Source organism: Fundulus heteroclitus, chromosome 2 (genome assembly GCF_011125445.2).
Source record: "Fundulus heteroclitus isolate FHET01 chromosome 2, MU-UCD_Fhet_4.1, whole genome shotgun sequence".
NCBI lineage: Eukaryota > Metazoa > Chordata > Actinopteri > Cyprinodontiformes > Fundulidae > Fundulus > Fundulus heteroclitus.
The window spans coordinates 34,020,350-34,040,044 of record NC_046362.1 but is presented as its reverse complement, the minus strand read 5'-3'; the positions used below and the strand labels follow the sequence as shown (position 1 = coordinate 34,040,044).

Sequence of the window (19,695 nt, the reverse complement as noted above, 5' to 3'; positions counted from 1 at the left end):
GTCTGAAGAGCCGGATTGAAAACCTCTGCTCTATTAATCCCCAAAGAGATGTTCTTGTAACTCATATTTTTGCCGGTTTCTTCAAAGAGTTGTTGTAGATGCTGAAGACTGTGGGCAGGAATTAAGGATCTGCTGCAGAGGTCCGTCCTTCAGCAGTTCTGAAGACGTCTCTGACTGAAGACACTTCCATCTGAGGAAGAAGATGCTCAGGGTTGTCTGTAAGTTTCCTCAGAGTGTCATGAACCTCGAGGACCAAAGTGTGACACCTGCAGAGGTCATGATTCAACAGCAAGAAATGGAGTCTGGGAGAAAACGGCCTCCGTGGGAGAGATCCGAGGTGGAGATCAAACAGAACACAAAGGCCAGAAACATCTGGATGATCCCCAAAACAACAAGGAGGATATCCTGTGGACCTGTTTTGTGAAGATGCATCTAAAAGCTAACTCAGCATCTCCACCCTGCCAGGTGGAACCGGTACCAACATCCAGTGACTTTTCCAAAATCCCCAAATTCCTTCCCCTGTCCACGACGCTGTACCTACAAACAGGGCTGCGATGCATTTACAGACACTCTGGAAACACCAGCTTCAACAAACACGCAGAGCAGAGCAGCTGTGCAGCATAAGTCTTCGCCGGTTTGTTTGGCTTTCAGGCCTCAGATGGAGTGTCTGTGAGTTTGTGCGGAGACCACGGTTGTTTCGTGGAGCGCTGTGACGTCATCGCCCCACTTCCGGCTGGATTAAGTGTTAAAGTCAGGGTGGTCCTGGTCTGAGGGTGGTAATCCTGCTGCCGTGGACAAGCCTTCACACACACACACACACACACACACACACACACACACACACACACACACACACACACACACACACACACACACACACACACACACATGTGCACACGCTCCCCGTGGGATTGTGAGTATTTGTTTACAGCTGGTGAAAGCAAAGCTGCGGAGATGTTGAAACATTTTTTACGTCTCATTCGCCGAGCCGAGGGTGCAGGATGTTTTTCTTCAGAACTTCAGTTTGTGGAGCTTCAACAGCAAGATCCAAATGTTAAACATACAATAAATATTTGTTCCTGTGTGTCGCAGCGCGGCAGCAATAATCTCCATGTTTAGGCTGAACTTTTCCAGAAGAAAGAGGAACCGCTGAGGAACCAGAACATTAGGCTTTTCATTTTTTTTTAATCTTACGAAAATATCAAGTGTTTTGATTTAATGATTGAATGATTTGCTCCAAATAAATAAAAAATATTCATGAAAAATATATTTTGCGTGCTTTTAAGGTCTTAAACTTGAGCATTCAGACGCTGCGGAATATCTATTTTGATGCAATTCTGATTTGAAAAAATAAATAGATGCAGATTTTTTTTCCCTACCACTAAGTGTATATCAATCAAGTTATTGATGAATGTCTTATCTTGTTTATTTGTACAAATTTATTTAATTGGAAAAAACACCTAGCCCAGCCTGGAGGGTATAAAGGCGTAGTAATAAAAGAAAAGCACATAAATAATGACCAAAATGGCTCGCATACATATTTTATATATATAATTGGCTTCTTTATATGATTTTACATTTAGATGTGATATTTCTACTGCTTAGTCAACAGCATGGGGCCAAAGAAAGTTTACGGGGCACCAACACTGATAAAGAAGCTTTATTAGGAGATGGAAAACCAAACATGAAGATGAAGCATGGAGGTCTGATCTCAGCTGAAGGATGCTGGGATGTTTTGGTTGATGCCGCTCAGTATTTTCAGCTCCGGCTGTAGTTTCAGAGTTGGTGTCCTGCTGCCTCTAACTTTTTTTTTTCCCCAGGATTGTCCTCTATTTGGCTCCATCCATCTTCCCATGAAGTCCGACTAGCCTCCTTGTCCCTCAGGCTGATGCTGCCACCACCATGTTTAACTTCGGGGAAGCCGGGTGTGCTTCTCTGTGTTCTTTGATGCTGTTTGTTCATCGATCCAAACCCAGTTTATTTAAAGCATATATAAACAGTGGGTTTACCCAGAGTGCTTTATAGAAGAGGTAAAACTAAGACACTCTGTGGGAAAAGAAGACTTTAAAAAGACACTTAAGAACAGGAAGGGAAAATGCTGATCCAAAATAAGCTTCTAGTTAGAGTGGCTCATGTTACCCTGAGCTATCTCTGTAGTTATGCTGCTATAGGCTTAGGCTGCTGGAGTACATCAGGGTCTATTTTTTTCACTCTACTGATTTCTACTGTTTTGCATTGCATTACATTGAAATGAATGTTGTCATTTCAGCTTTTAACTTTTTGCTTTCTCTCTTTTTCTTCATAGAAGGTACACCTGGTCTGACGTTCTGTTAACTGTGACATCATCCAGGGAAGGCAGATCACCCGCTATTACCATCTAATGTAGAACAGATTACTGGATCAATGTGTGCTTCTGTGCTTTTTTGTCGTCTCTCTTGTGTCTCTGCTCTGTCTTCTTTAACCCCCAGTGGGTGGAGGCAGATCAGCGTTCACACTGAGCCTGGTTCTGGTTCTGCTGGAGGTTTTCCTCCCTGTTAAAGGGGAGTTTTCCTCTCCACTGTCGCCTCATGCATGCTCAGTATGAGGGATTGCAGCAAAGCCATGTACAATGCAGACGACTCTCCCTGTAGCTCTACGCTTCTCCAGGAGTGAATGCTGCTTGTCGGAACTTTGAAGCAATCAACTGGTTCCCTTATATAGGACATTTTTGACCAATCTGTATAATATGATTGATTTTGACTTTTTAAAGAGCCTCGAGATGACATGCTTCATGAATTGGCGCTATATAAATAAAATTGAATTGAAATTGAATTGAATATTTAAAGGCAACATATTGCAAAGTTTTGGAGCCGTACGTGAAAAAGATCAATCTCCTCTAAGTTTCCGGTTAGTGTCCGGGTCTAAAAGGGTCAATTATTGTTATTATTATTATTATTATTATTATTATTATTATTATTATTATTATTATTATTATTATTATTATTATTATTATTATTATTATATGGTTGAAGGGTTATGGGCCCTTTCTAAGGGCCCGCAAAGAAAGATAAGGCAGTAGGCCTGACCATTTAGGCATTTATAAGCCAACAATGAGATTTTTAAAACCATTTCTCCCTAAAAAGCTGTTTATACCCACATTAAAGTAGCACAGGTGAAAAGTACAAAAACAAATAATTCCTCTAAATATTTGCAAAAGCATCAGTTTCTGCTATAGTGAACAATCTTTACCCCATTTTTATTTTTCTCTTTTTCCACATTCTTTTTTAGATGTTTAGATGTATTATTAGCTTCTTGACAGTATTTTGATTATTGTTTAATTTTTTTGGTTTCAATCAAGTTTTACACTTTATTTCAAATAAAAATGTTTTGGTTTTAATTTAAATTTCAACAGTTTTGAATGTAATGTTAACAAGTGTTTTTATTTCATTTTGGAAAATGACAAATTTCATCTGGATTCTAATTCCTTTTTATTCAAAATATATATGTATTTACATTTAACATAAATGTGTTTACATTTAACTTTTAGCTTAATTCGTTTTAAAGCTACTATTTTTTTCATTTGTATTTTTTATTTCAGTTTAATGTCCATATTTCTTCTTAACATTACAAAAATAAAATGTTATTTAGATTTCAAAATATTCATTGAACATTTTGATGTTCCTTTTCAGGAAAAGCTTATGCTGTCTAAAGCTTCTTTCTCTATGTATATTTTTATTCTTTTATGTTTTTAATGACTGTTTTATTGACGTTTCTTGTTTCAATCGGTCTCCTTCTGTAGCACTTTGAGGTTTGGTATCAAATATAAAGTGCCTTACAATTACTGGTTTGTGTTCTTGTTGATAAAATGAGGCCATGAAAATATGAATATCTCAGATTAAACATTCTTGACTTATTTCTTAGTTTCTTTCTGAATTTCTGAGTTCAAGACCCAAGCGGAGAAATTAACTTCTTTCCAGAACGACCTCCGAATCCAAGATGGCCGACCTCAAGCATTGAAGCTGCTCAGAGCTGCAGTAAAAAAATAAATGTATTTGCACCTTCACCATTTCTCGTTGTATCAGTCCCAGATTCATGGATTTGGACTATTTAGTTTGTAAGAAAATGAATTAAAGGACGTAGTTTTTTTTTTAAGGACTGACAGATGATGAACTGTAACGATGGGGCCTGGAGGAGGGAGCAGGTCTCAGAACATCAGAACCAGGCTGTGGGTCTCCCTGTTTCAGCCAAACTCAGGCTGCTGTTGCCGTACATCTGCCTGCGTGTTTGGGTCCGTGTTGTAAACAGCATCAGTGCCTCCCTGGCCGACAACGTGACTTATTGAACTAAGTAAACCGTACGTGATTAGCAGCTAATGTGTCCTGAACCGAGCCCATCAGTCTTCATCACGGTCCTGCCCTCCCGCCTGGTGCTGAGTGTGTATTTGGACAAGTGGAGGTGGTTTATGCAGGGAGGGAAAACATATAATAAACATCAGGATTAGAAGCCTTTTTGATCCAGAAAGCCCCAGACGGGGACGTTTAGAGCCGAGACGGGGGCCCGACTCCACATGGAGCGAAGGTAATGAAGCTTTGGAAAGCTGCAGCCGTGTCTGTCTCAGAAGCCCGGCTGAAAGCGGAGACACTGAGACAACGTTTCGTTCAAAACACTCTGAGCTAATCCACTGTGATTCCTAAAAGCGACACAACTGACAATTAGCTGTGGTTGACCGAGTTTCCCTTTAAAAAAGCAAACTAGCAGGTCTACAGCCTTGCCTTCTCCGGTTCCACCGCCTTCACACTGGATGGAGAGGCCAGAATGAGGAAGAAAGCAGAAGAACACAGTGGAGTCCTGGTTGCACATGAAAGCACTGCAAAAACTGACCTAAAAATAAGTAAAATGTTCTTAAAACTAGATTTTTTTGTCCTTGATTTGAGCAGGTAAATTATTTTATCTGCCAATGGAATGAGTATTTTGTCCCCTAAAATAAGATAATTAGATTTCCTGCACTTGAAATAAGATGATGGAGATGAATTGTTCCTGTTTTAAGTGCAAAAATCTTATTCCATTGGCAGATCATCTTATTTACCTGCTCAAATCAAGGACAAATACACTCATTTTAAGAAAAGTTTACATATTTTTAGTTCTGTTTTTGCAGTGAGCCTGATTTAGTGTTGTGATGACACAACCACAGTACCTTACACAAGTATCCACACGCCTTGAACCTTTCCACAGTTTATCATATTACAGCTATCAATCTTTATTCCTATTTTTTTTTATTTATTTTTTTTGCGTAATCCTACAGCCTAAAAAAGGCTAAAAGTAAAAGAACATTAATGCTGCTCATGAGAGGATGGACACGCCGGAGCAGAACACTGGAACATCGGTTTAGGCTCTTTCTGGAGCTTTTTCATTATTGCATCCAGAGAGAGAGAAAAAACAACTTTAAACAGAGGAGGAAGTCTCAGGTTTAAACTTTCAATAACTTAAAACTTAGGTTGATTCCTTCCCATCAATCATCATTTCACCTCAATCCTCACCTCCATGCAGGTGATCACAACATCTCCCGTGTAAGCCAGGCCAACGATGAGCCTAACGACTCCCCATTACTAAGTAGTGAACCAGTTTCGGTTTAATTTGCATGTTATCTAAGCTATAACAAGGCCCTTTTGGGCAATAATATAAAGCTTGCAACTCCACACTACTACAGACATTTGAATTGAGAAATCTTCCTGGAAGGGAAGCGAAACGTCTTCAAACTGGAAAAAAGTCCAGTTGTTTTGTTTTTTAACGTTTTTTGGAATGATCATGACCTGGATGACTGAGAATCTTCACCAGCACATCCAGAGTAAATGAAGTAATTTTTGAGCTGCGGGTTTTGTTTTATTTTATTTCTAAATCTCAAAGCTCTGATAGAATCGACATTCAATTTTATCCCCCCATCGTCTTTACCCGCCTGTCCCTGCTGAGACAAGACGGAGGGAGGCTGGCACCTATCCTACGATCCCCTCTCCCCTCTCCCCCTACCTGCACTGAAGATCACTGTGGAAGATGTAAATAGAGTCTCAAAGTCCAGAAAAGCCCCAGGACCTGATAATATTTCCCCCCTTTGGCTCCAGAGCTATGAGGGGTTCCCTCCTGCTTCAAACCCTCCAGTATCCCCCCAGCTTCTAAGAAACGCACCATCGCGTGGTTCAATGACTACACACCTGTCACCCTGATGTCTGTGGTCATAAAATCCTGGAGGGACTGGCGTCGAAGCGTCTGATGAAGATCAGAGGCCCCCCTGCTGGACCCCCAGTCAAGTTGGGACTACGTTTCATTTTTCTCTCTGACTTTATCGGTGCGGAGCAATTCTACCCGCCTCGGCAACCCAGGAACGTGCGCCAGGATCTGGTTTGTGGACTGCAGCTTCAACCCAGACATCTTCCACCAGAAGCTCAACCAGCTCACAGTGCCGGCCTCCGCCTGTCAGCGGATCGCCAGCTTCCTGACTGAGCTGCAGCAGCAGCAGCAGCAGCAGCAGCAACAGGTGAGGCTGCAGAGCATCTCCTCCTGCACCACACTGTAGAAAGGGAACTGAAAGAAAGTAAAATTTTCTTGAAATTACTGTATTTTTCCTTGAGTTGAGCGGGTAAATAAGATATTTTGACCCCTAAAATATGATAATTGGCTAAACTGCACTTGAAATAAGATGATGGAGATGAGTTGTTTCTACTTTAAGTTCAAAAATCTTGTTCCACTGGCAGATCAGTTTTATATTTACCTGTCCAAATCAAGGACAAATACTCATTTCAATAAAATGTTGCATGCTTTTAGTTCCCTTTTTGTAGTGTAGAATAATCAACGCCGTAGCCCCACAGGGGCGTGTTCTCCCCCCCCCCCCCACTCCCCACTCCTCTTCTCTCTGTACATAAATGACTGCAGCCCAGCGGACCCATCTCTGAAGCTCCTGAGGTTTGCAGATGGCACCACTGTCATTGGTCTGATCCAGGACCGGGACGAGTCTGCATACGGATCGGAGGTGGATCCACTGATGCGCTCAGAACCAGCTGGAGCCTGATCCACTAAAGACTGTGGAGATGATGGTGGACAACCTCCACAACGTACCGTATATCTATGCACCTAAGCCAAATGTCCGCAGGTCATCGGCAACAATCACTGAATCACTGTCTGTCGCCAGTGATCAGCGACGTACGTCCAGAACAGGCCGCCAGTCCATCACAGAGCAACACAGAGCCCACCATGCCCACTCCCACGCCGCAGGGCAACTTAGAGCAACCAATTAACAGCCATGTTTCTGGACTGAGCGAAGAATACACTGTCCATGCAGAAACATCAATCCAAAGCAGGGATTCAAACTCAGGACCTTCAGGCTGCGATGCTAACCGCTGGCCCACTGTGCAGCCCACAGCATTAAGTGGCCAGCAAGACATTTATAAAGCCGGTTTGTTTTGAAATGTGGCCTCTGACTCATAAAAATCCCAAATCAGTCCTGGTTCTGTGGTCAGTTTGTTGTTTCGAGTCTATTTTCTCGTGTTTTCTAGGATGAATGGAGGCTTAAGACCAACAAAACAAACACAGATCGTGATGAACTACATGCGGCTCTGATGAAAAACATTTTTTGACTGAACCCAGTAAGGCGATCCCGCTCTTCCTGGACCTGAAGCCGCCTCCACGCCGGGGCCCATCCCGGTGCTGATGCTGCCTGCGCCTACGTCAGCTCAGCTTGTTTCTTCTCACAACAAACAGATCGGAACGGGACTTCCTCGCCGCCTGAGACGCCTTCTCAGGAGGATCTTTTCCTCCTCCAACACAAAGCCTGAACAGCTATTAAGCCGCTCGGTAACCGGAGAGGCTTTAGGGATCAGTGGAGGGTGAAGGGGGGCCTCAGAGGTTTGTGCGCTGGTGGAAATGGCAGCCAGATCCCAGAGAGACCCATCCGCTCTCCTCTGCTCTCCCAACGTCTCTCCCTCTCTGAGGTTTTCATCATGTTTTATTTACACGTTTGCCCAGAGAATCGTATACACAGGAAATGCTTGTGATTGTGAGGGAAGTTTATTTATTTCAAACAAACATTCCTGATTTGCACAGCCTCTCTGCAGAGTGTGAGTCTATATTTAGGCGTGACGGTGATGCTGCTGTCGGCCCCGCCCGCTGGGTGGATGCAGGCGACAGGTTGGAGCTCAGACACTTCTTATTTGATAAAGATGGACCTTACTTGTGGTTTTAAGGTCAGATTCTAACAGTGTTCATTAAAACAGAAACAAAGAATAAACACCTTCTGCAGCGACCCAGCTGTCATTTTCTTTCTGACTTTATTGGTGCGGAGCAATTTTACCCGCTATTGTTCCAACGGCGCTTCAGTTAATTGAGCTTTGGCAACATTTGCTTCTGCACAACTCCCTGGAGATCCTACCACTTAGATCAACGAGGAGGGCTGGACTTTGACTAGGCCATTGCAACAGTATCTGATCCATAACGCTCTATCAGTGTTTGTTTTTAATATGGGAGATATGGCTCTCTGCCCAGGGCGGCATGAACAGAGGAAGGGGGAGCACAAGTTTCCCTTCTGCTTAATTAATTTAGTTAATGTTGGGTTTGTACTGAATCCCTAAAGGGACTTTGAAGGGAAATAAAGAAAAATTTACTTTCTGGCCAAAAGTATCAGGTGTGCACCAGAATGTTCTTTTTTTATTATTATTTCTCTTAAATGTCCCTTTAGGGGCTCCATAGACTAGTTTGCTTCAACTTTAAATAAGACAATCACAGAATCGTAACAAATGAAAAAGAAATGTGTGCTGATGAGATTAAAAGAATTGTGGGGCTTTAGAAGAACATAAAATTTACTTTAAAATATTAATTTTTTAGTGAAAAGGTAGTTTAATTTCCTGCTTAAGAAAAGGTGAATAAAGTAAACCATACATGGGATAAAATTAAACTGTAAATTAATCAAATAGAATTGTGGTATGATTGGATTTTTTTTTTTACATTAATACAAAAAAAGATGAAGAGCCTTTTTGTTTTCTGTGAAATTAATTCATTGTCTAAACGTCACCGTCAACCTAAAGACCAACAAGTAAAGCAGGAAATACGCTTTCTGATCATATTTCGCTCTGAAAACCTGAAAATAACGCACTTTAATCCAAACATTGAAAAAACAACGTGGAGAGGCTGATGAAACATATTCCATCACACAGTTTGAATGGACTGTAGTTTCTCTGGGTAAATGTGAAGTATGCAAAAAACGAGGACGTTATAAAAGGAGGTGGTCAGGGTCTTATACAGCTGCAGGCGGGGTGCGACTGGTCGTGAACCGTAGACCCGGTCCAGTCCACCTTTTCCTGGCATCAGACATCAGGTCTGTCTATTGGTCATTATAAATGCTAAATGGACTGAACTTATAAGGCTTTTCCAGTATTACTGACCACTCAAAGCGCTGTACACCTGAGCCACATTCACCCAATCACACACATTCACCGATACGCAGCTCGGTAGGCAACCTGTGGTGCCTTGCCCAGGGGCACATCAACATATGACAAGGGGAAGCTGGAATCAAAGCCACAACCTTCTGATTGACACATACTCATACCAACAGTCAGCCACAAATAAAAATGTTGCAGAATTACTTGGATTTCTTGGGAAATTGGTCAGATATCAAAAGCATTTTTTTTTTAAATGGAGCAGGGAGGGGTTGTGGGTTCACACTTTTTAGGAAAAGTCTATTTTAATATCTCAGAGGAGCATTTTTCAGAGTGGACCAATGACTCCCCCTCGCCGCCTCCGTCATGAGATCTTAGAAAGAGTCTAAAGGGAATTTATATTCAAAATATGAGTGGATGTGAGTGGAAGAGACGCCTCTCAGCTCCAGATGTCACAACTCTAATTATATTTTAAGAATTTTTGATTATATCTGCTCAGTGGATTTACTTTCACAGTTTACTGTCGTGGATTTTCTCATTTCTGCTTCCTGATCTGACGTTTTCTCCATAGTCTGAGGGATTTTCTATCTTTTCGCTGTATCTTAGGGCTCAATGATCCCTGCAGCATTTCCAGTCTGCAAAGGCAAAGAGCTGCTCACAGGTGAACGTCCGGTTCCAGATGGAGGGATGAAAACGCTGGAAGTATTTTCTCCTTGTCGCTGATGCTTCACTCAACTCCTCAGATTTTATTCTGACATCAGTTTGCAGCAGCTCTGAACTCTGAAACCTTCAATCAAGAGAACCAACCGCTCACTGCAGTTTGCTGCGAGCAAACAGCATCAATACAATCTGTGATGCACAACAGATTAGCTGACAAGACTGACACTGCGTCATGTTTTCTGACTCTCTTTGGTTAAAATAAAGCAATAAAAAAATGCAATAGTTTGATATCTACCTGAACTTTATTTTTGCAACATAACAAATGCAAGGCGGACCAGTTTATATGTTTTGGTTACAGCATTCAGCGATATTTATCCTCATGTTGTCAGGCAACTCCAGGCCCCGTCGTGTTAAATTACAAAAGGTTTCACTAAAAAAAATGTTTTTTCTGCAACAGTGAAGGAAGCAAGAGGTCATACACGAACAAAATATTCACATATCTGGCAAATACGCATGCGTTCAGATGAACTAAAACGCCTCCCTGTTGTTTTGCTGCGCTGTCTGAACATCATCCACAGAGGAGATGGCGCAGATCTTAAGAAGAGCTCAAACTTGTGTCCTCTGCGTAAAAAAACCCGCTTTGGCTGTCAGACCATGACGCATCTGTGCGTAAAACCACAAATGTGTTGTTCCTCCTCTTCATTTAAAGCGCAGCACGGAGTCCGAGCAGGTGAGAGACAGGTACGAGCAGAAGGGGAATCCCACCTGCACCAGGTGATGGGGACGCGCACCGAGGAGCGGGGACGCGCAGAGACTCCCAGCTGAAACATCCAGGACGCGGTGGCGCGCTTCGTCTTGGCTTTTGGATAAGATGCTTTCGATGGTGAAGCCCTTGGACCTGTCCGTCCTCTGAGGGTTTCCTCTCGGTGATTGTTGTGAGGCAGCGGGGAGGTTGGTGTCTGCTGCGCCGCTGACAGAGCACAGCTGAGCCCGGTGGGGCTGCAGCGGAACCGAGCCTGACTCGGCGTGACGGTCCGCCGCCCTCCTCTCCGTGGAGCCAGCGGGGTCGTGGCCGGACAACAGATTTTGTCTCTGTGTGGGGGGGTTCTGCTGGGTAAGATTCAAAAGGACAGATTCAGGGTCCGGTTCTGTTCGCTTCATCTCTGGAGCCTGCGTTGTCCTCCAATCAGCCGGAGTTCTCTGAGGGCCCCTGGATGACCCCGGGCACTTTGCGCGCCGTGGTCCGGGATCTTTGCCGTCTGAAGCGTCCTGCTGACTCCTGGCCCTCCTCTTTCTGCGGCGGTAGTTTCCGTTTTCAAACATATCCAGACAGCTGGAGTCCAGCGTCCAGTAGCTGCCTTTGCCCGGCCGGCCCTTCTCTCTGGGCAGCTTGATGAAGCAGTCGTTCAGCGACAGGTTGTGTCGGATGGAGTTCTGCCAGCCCTGCTTGTTGTCCTGATAGAAAGGGAACTGATCCATGATGAACTGGTAGATGCCGCTGAGCGTGGCGCGCTGGCCGGGCGCGCTCCTGATCGCCATGGCGATGAGCGCAATGTAGCTGTAGGGAGGCTTCTGGGGGGGCTCCTGGGGGCCAGACACCAGGCTCAGCGCGCTCTCCCCTCCGTACAGGTAGATCAGCGGGGGTCCGGAGATGTTCAAAGCCGAGTGGGGGACAGCGAGCGGTGGCAGGCGGCCGGGGAACAGAGCCATGAGGGCGGGGGGAGCTCCTTCACGGACTGACTCCTCAGACTCATGTGGCCCCAGAAAACGATCCAGAGCTGTTGGAGGTTTGTTGCGTTCTGTTGACTCTGAACCGAGAAATAAAGCGTCCATCAGAACCAGCCCGTGTTCTCAGCCCACCCACACTCATTCAAATTTCACCTACCCCGCTTCCTCCTGCCAACAGCCAATGAGGGGCTCGCTTGTTCCCCTCATCTGTTTACAGAATTAGTGCTTGATAAGTCTGCCCACCCAGGCCGAATCAAGCTGTGTTTATTTGGACAAATTTCCGGGCAGCATTTCCAGAAACGCGCTGATGTGCTGTTTGAAATCTCAGGTCCAGCCCTGCGCGCAGAGAGCTGCTCCACAGAGAGAGGACAAGCAAACATGAGGAGGAGGAGGGGGGGGGGGGGGGGGTCACTGAAATAAAAGGAAAATAACTTCCAACAGTTTCTGTTATTTATAAGACGTATAAAATCCTGACGCACAGGAATTCATCTCTGCAGGAAACTATATCTGGTGACACATTTAATGGATGACTGAACAAATCAGGCTGCGTCAGGCTGAGGTCCCACAACTGGCATGGAAGAACAAGAAAAACTCAGCTGTGATTTTTTAATGTTTATTCCGGTTCGTTTTCTGTAGCTAGAGATCCCTAACTATAGAAAAACATCACAACTAACTGCTGAAATATAAAAATAAATGGTGGGAAAGTCACATTCAGCTTGGAGTGCTCGCGTAATAAAGTGATTATTTCTGTTTTAAAGGAGAAAATATTAGGATCCGACGTTTCAAACGTCTCAGATTGAATTTTCCCGAGTAGCTGCAGAGCTGGATTCCCTTACAAGGACAACATAGTCCGTGTATTATTTGGAGATGGGAGCATGATGCTCCATATTCTGTATTTTCCTGTTTATAGGTCAGAGGAGGATTATAACAACTTTCCAAGTGGGCCCAGCTGGGCCCTGCTTACATTAGGGATTCGGAGCTTTTTGGTGAATAAACTCTGAAGTTTGCTCTGTTTCTCTCTGACCAGACGGTGATTCATTAGACAATTAAACTAAACTAACATGTAAGGATGAGACGAGAGCTGAAGAATTCAGGATCTGACATTTGAATCCTCCAGAACACATATTATGATCCATAAAGAGCTCTTTGCAATTGTGGGACTTTCCAGCTGGTTCTGGAACTTGCTGGTTACTTTCTGCAGCTTATAAGGTACTTTTATGCCGTTTGTCCAGAAAGTTGAAGGAAGTAACATTTAAACTGTAACCAGTAAAATCCAGGAAGGATTTGGGAAGTATACTGTAAGTTGTGGAAAGTAACCAGTAGGTTGGGAGAAGGTAACAACAATAAAGTTGTGAAATTGCTCGTTAAGTTCTGGGGAAGTAAACGATAAGTTCCAGGATAAGTTCACAATGAAATAGATAAACGTATACTTTATTGTCCCCATGGGGAAATTTGTCTTGAACATCATACGCTAAACAAAGCTGCTTCAATACTTAAATACACTACAAACAATAAAAATCTTCTCAACAGAACAAACAAGTAAACAGATGTCAATGTCTGAATGATTTGTAAATTATTTGCCAAGTCCTGGGAAAGGACCTAAAAAGTTTAAGGAAATTACTCATTAAGGATCATTTCACTGGCATTAAGTTTAAACTGTGTCCATCACTTGTTTCAGTTTAATTGTTTCTTCTCCTGAATTCCAGGTAAAAATTAAAATCATCTGTAATAAAATCTACATTTTTAATCTGTAAAATAGGAAAGTGAGTGTATTTTTAATAGGCTTTGAGTATGTGAAAGGTAGACCTCTATTTTTGGCCTATAAAGTGTGGCTGGCCATGGATCCCCTAATATCTACCTGTTCAGGTGTTACCTGTTATCTGCTCCTGCTGTATGCCATTACGGTGGTTAGACTGGGAAACCAGGGATGCATCTAAAGGTTTGAGGTTAAAGAGTGGCCATGATTTTAAAATACTACATCTCTGCTAATTTGTGACCTAAATATTATAACCTAATAACATTTGAGGTTAAGGGCCAAAAGGTGAAAGAAATCATCTATGAAGTCAAAATGGAGAAAGTTCATTAATACAAAAAAAAAAGTTGCAGTTTTTTTCAAAGTTGGTCCTTTCCTCTCTCTCAATTCATGTCTAAAGTATTTTACAGGAATGCCTCTGAGTTTTTAAACTAGCATTATGACCTCATGTTAGCAATTAGCACAATAAAAACAGAAATCTCTGCGGTTATTCCTTGGAGAATGTCGATCCTTACAGTATTTCTGAGATTCCTAAAGGCTGCCAACAAGTTCAAAGGATTGGGAAAAAAATGGGGATAACTGCGAAACGAATTTCATCTCCATTTGGGATTAATGATCCTTCCTGCTGTCCCCTTTAGGTGCAGCCCTCTCACAGTCTAGATGAACCACAGACACATTAGAAATGTCATAAATCCTGTTCCCTTTTAACATCTCATTTTTATATCAAACCCTCACTGATGGTGAAAATAGCTAAGAGTGAGACGTCTTCACTCAGGAGCCGCAGCTACGCCAAAGATGGTGGATGTACCTGACCTGCTATCTTAGGTATTTTTTTAATCCGCATTCCCGAATTAAAAAAAAGACAAAAACTATGTGATTTTTCAGCTTCCAGCAGACGGGTCACCTGTCTGGCCCGATCTAGGCCAAAGTCCCCCGTTTCTGGCCAGCAGCCGATTTTTCCGTTGCATCTCTACATCTGGGATACCTTGGCACAGAGAGGAATTTATGGTATTGGATTGTCATTGTACCAATGATCTTCATCTTGGCGGCTGCAGCAGCAACAAGCCCAGATCATAACTCCTCCACCACCGTGCTTGACAGTTGGTCTGAGATGTTGTTTTTTTTTAATATATGCTCACATTCCCTATAGACCCCGCCTCCTAAAAAAGTTTGACAATCAGGAAGCAAAAAGCCCAATAATTAATTTAAAAAAAAAACTTTGTGCGTCAGAAACTATTGAGAAATGTGTGTTTAATTTGTTGAAAGAAAAAAAGACACTACAGATAGAAAACATGTGGGTAATAAAGATAAAAGTTAAAGTGGGAGTTCAGGCTGTCTCTCAGCTCTCTGCTGGAGGCGGCGCCGCCCTGCGAACAGCCTTGATCAGAGCCTGCTGGATCACCGGATACAGTTTATAACATCCCTCGATGCAGGTCCGAATCCCCGCGGTCAGGGTCTCCTCCGCCATCTCCCCGTCCGACTGCAGCCCGGACACCTGGTTCAGACTGGGCAGGAACGCCACCGTCAACCCGCCCCGCTTCTCCCCCCCGCCGCCGCTCGGCCTCCTGCTGTTCTCCTCCGGGTAAGTCGGGTCGACCACGAAGGAGCCGCCGTCCTGACGCAGGGAGCAGCCCAGCACCAGGTCGTACATCTCGATCCCGGCGTCCGCCAGCGCCATGGACGCGCACGTGACGGCGTGGGCCAGGACGGAGCCGCTGTTCTCCAGAACCACGACGTTGACCTCCACCTGGGAGCGGGGGTACCTGTGGAGGCAGACGGCCGGCTGCAGGCTCTCCTGCAGCATCAGAGAGAAGTCCTTCTCCTGGCTGCCCTGGATCCAGGAGCCGCGCTCCGGGCAGGAGAACGGAGCGAAGCGCATGTCGGTGGTCAGCCTGAGAGAGACAGAGACACACACACGGTTCTCCCTTAAAACGGATCTCACAAACTCCACCGCCTGCTGAAAAAACACGACGGGCGACCCGCTCTGTTTCCAGACCGGAGTCAAGAGTCCAGATCAGGACCAGAAAACAGAGCGAGGCTTAAAAAAGTGCAGTTAATAGACACAGAAGCTCTTCAAAGTGTAAAGTCAGCTCATGAGCGACCACTTAAAGGGGTTTTCCACCTTTAACACGACGCACATCCTGCACAGCTCAACAGCGGATAAAAGAAATCTGCAACAACGTCTAAACTAGTGCTTCCCTGGACCGTCTCACTTCCTCACAGCTTTCATTCCACCGGCCCACTCTGCCTGGGAAACCTCCCCCCCCCAAACGGCGGTCAGATTGCTCACAACCCTGTTCAGGTGATGTCGTTCACCAGCTCCATCTTTGCAGAGCATGATTTTCCTCTCATGACGTCATTAATTTGTTGAATTCGATGTATTCTTGGACTCGCCACGACGCTGAAAATATAAAATCCCTCCCGGTTTTCATCTTCCTAGCAGACACCTGAAGGGTTTGGGAACAAAGCTAATTGATACGGAAGCTATAGGGCCGGACGATAATTCAATAACGATATATATCGATTGATAGACTTAGACTTTCTTTATTGTAATTTTGTATGCACAGAGTGCATACAGAACGAAATTTCGTTTCATACAGCTCAGAAAAATTTCAGTAACTCTACAGGATACCTTGCAGTGAATTACAGTACAGGATAAAAATGCAGTAATAAAATATATATAATAAAATATATGCAACGTATATCGATGAAAGAAAAACGGGTCAATAAAAACTTCAATAGAATAACAGTTTTCCTTTCATTTTGCGTTCTACCGATGTAGATTATTATTAGTCAATAATCATCCCGACCAATCACAACGCAGACCCAGGAGCACTCCATCACCAAGCTCCGCCCCCTTCAAAGAATTCAAAGAGTCTTTTTTCTTTATCTTTTTTTTAAACTTGCAGTTTTGGTAAAACATTCATTGAATTAAGTGTTGAGTTTGAATTCAGTGTTTTGTATCTAAAAATAGGTTGCTAAGCAACAGCATAAAATGTCCAGAGTTGCACTTAAAATATATGTTTTGAATTTGTTGATAATTATCAATATCGATCAATATGATTTCTATTTTATCGATATGCTTTTTTTCCCTATATCGTCCAGCCCTAATGGAAGCTACTTAGAATCCCAGTTTCATCTGCATAAAGGTAATCCCAGACCATGATGCTGCCACCACCATGCTAAAAAGCACCCAAAAATGTCCATACACGCTCCAGAACCTTGTGGACCGCCTTCCCTGAACAGTTGAAGGCGTTATAGATGCAAAGGGTGTTTCAGCGTCACTTTGAACCCAATGGATTAAGAACGGGATCCCCGATATGTTCTGATATCCACTGTGCAACTTTTATTCATTTGTGACTTTTGTCCTCCATCATTCGTTCCCCCATTGTTGGGTATAAAGATGGGGGTCCTGCAGTAGAGATGCTTTGAGATGCCGCTCCAGCCAGAAAACATCAACTAAAAAGACCTGTTAGTAAAATTTATAAGATAAGATAGACTTAATTGATCTCACAGTGGAGAAATTCACGTGTCACATCGGCTCAATAATCAAAAGAAGGTGCCAAAAGGAGGAAAAGGTGCATGAGGTATATACGTTATGATAAATTAGGAAATTTTAACACCCCACGCAGAGGCCAGATCTCATTCCACGCTTTAGCCTGACACAACCTCCTTAACAAATAACATTTACACTAAACACCCCCCATATGATCAGCAGGACTTAAAATCGACCCACACCTTCCAGACTTCATGTCGGTCTCATCTTTCCGCTCCGTCTCCCGCGGTCCGTAAACGCAACACAGCACCTTGGTGTTCCCAGCCTCGATGTAAGCGGAACCTTTGGCCTGGCTCACCAGGCCGCAGCGGACGAACACCGGCCGGACGTCCACCTGGTCGCGCTGCCGGCCGTCCGCCCTGGGCCCGGGCGAGGAGAGGACCCCGGCGGGCCGGGAGCAGAACAGCGACGGGCTCTGAGACACTTCGGGCCCGCGAACTCGCTTGTTGTCGGTCGGCATGACTCGCTGAAGTGAACCGCCCGTAAAAACGGTCCCCGGATAACTCCAGCTAGCGGAGAAAGGTTCCGCTGTCGATTGTTTGTTTATTTCGTGATTTTTTTTTTTTTTCGCTAGAATATTTTTTCCGTCAAAATGATGTATAGAAATATACGTGAAAGACTGCTGAATCTATAACATATGTTTTTTCAAATTCAAATAATATCGATTGATAAGCCTTTAGTAAAAAGTAGTTACAAATGATGGTCCTATGCAAAAGTTTTCTTCCCAATATAACCTTTATTTCACATTTTACAGTACAAATAGGTACCAAACATTTACAATTAAAATATTACATTACAAAGGGCGATTTGTAACAAATAATGAATTTTTTTTAAATAAAATTATATACATGAATACTTAACAAAAAGCCATAATGAATTTTTTTTAAATACAATTATATACATGAATACTTAACAAAAAGCCAGTGTTATGCAAAACATTATATAGAAAAGTTAAAGTAAGAAGGACATTAATCAAGAATATTTAACTTAATCAGAAAACAAAGAAATTTGCCAGCATTTTTTTTTTTTTTTTTACAAAACTTACAGACTTGGTCATATTGGGCCTACATCTAAAAGAAGTCCTTTCAAAAGTATAAATGTATTTTTCACATTTTTATAATTTAACATCAATATATTTTTAACATTTATATCAACAGTATGACTGATGGGGAAAAAGGGGAAACAGAATATACAGAAGTTGTTGCTCCCTGTTTTTTCTGTATTCCAGATCTAACCCCCATAAGTACCTGATTTTCATCTGTAAAACATGGTATTAGAATGAATATTGCTTATTTAGTTGTTACTTACCTTAAAAAGTGCAACTATATTATGAAAATTCTAACTTTTCTTTTTTCCACTCGACAGGTGAACCATTTCCAAGCTGTTTACGAATGAATATGAATTTAAAATGTAACTTGAATTTGGATGAGCTAGATTTTACAACACATAAATAAAACCCTACAGCGTTGTGGGATCTGAATGAAGAAGATGAGCAAAAATAATTGCAGGTGGAGGAAAACGGGCATGATTAGTACAGAGGAAATATGAATAAGTGTGATGTTTGCTTTGAGAACGTCTCTCAAAATGAGTTTCGTTGTATCTACAGAACATTCGGTTGATGATTATATGGCAATATGCTAGATAGACAGCTATGGTTGAGAAATATATGTGAATGAAGCAGGACATGTACAGCAGTGAGACATTGGTGAGGTTGAGGGGGCAGATTGATGTATTAATAATTTTCATGGACTGCATTGTGCAAAAAATGCATGCTAGTGAAAATAATGTTATAAGTTTTAGAATCAACTATAAGGACAGAAGTACCAAAAAAGCATTAAATAAATACATGAACAGACATACAGTACAAACAATACATCCCTTCTCTGTACCAGCTCATCGACTGCAGGGTGGTGGGAGGGCTGGTGTCTGTTTCTAGGGGTCATTGGGCAAGAGGTACACCTTGGACAGGTTGCCAGTCCATCACAGGGCAACACAGAGAAATAGGACAGACAACCATGCACACACACAAACACTCACACATTAGAGCTGAACATGAGATTAATTAACCTAACAGTCATGTTTATGGATTGAACCCAGAGTACCTGGAAAGGACTCATGCATGCACAGGGAGAGCATGCAAACTCCATGCAGAAAGACCCCAGAATTATTAAACAAATGTATTCACTTCAGAAACAATTAACCAATAAGCAAAATTTAATAAACAATAACACAAATAAATTAAGTTCAAATCCATAAAAAAAAACAATGAAATATCTCTTCAACAGTTCAGTGATCATGCTCAAACAGTATCTTTTATACCGTTTTTTATTTAATAATTAAAGTAAATGTAAGACAACTGTTTAAAAATAGATTATTATTATTATTATTATTATTATTATTATTATTATTATTATTATTATTATTATTATTATTATTATTATTTAATAATAAATGAATACTTTTGCTGTGTATATTCCCTCCCTCTAAATAAAAAAGTATGTCATACAAATTAAATATTGTACAATGAAAATGGGATTTGTGGATTTCTAAATAAATACATTTAAACAAAATAAAACCTGCCATATGAGTAAGATGCGGAC

General features: G+C 42.5%; 2 protein-coding genes across 2 annotated transcripts; both read right to left on the bottom strand.

Moving 5' to 3' along the window:
- Positions 1 to 10,341: 10,341 nt before the first annotated feature.
- Positions 10,342 to 12,139, bottom strand: foxl1 (forkhead box L1). The gene has a single exon (XM_021319026.2). It carries the CDS (start codon positions 11,889 to 11,891, stop codon positions 10,758 to 10,760), a length of 1,134 nt encoding a protein of 377 aa, XP_021174701.2. The 5' UTR covers positions 11,892 to 12,139; the 3' UTR covers positions 10,342 to 10,757.
- A 2,633-nt stretch (positions 12,140 to 14,772) lies between these two features.
- Positions 14,773 to 17,610, bottom strand: exosc6 (exosome component 6). The gene is made up of 2 exons (XM_012867577.3): positions 17,278 to 17,610; positions 14,773 to 15,431 (listed from the first exon to the last, which is right to left on the bottom strand). The coding sequence occupies exons 1-2, from the start codon at positions 17,553 to 17,555 to the stop codon at positions 14,879 to 14,881; spliced, it is 831 nt and encodes a 276-aa protein (XP_012723031.1). The 5' UTR covers positions 17,556 to 17,610; the 3' UTR covers positions 14,773 to 14,878.
- Positions 17,611 to 19,695: the final 2,085 nt, after the last annotated feature.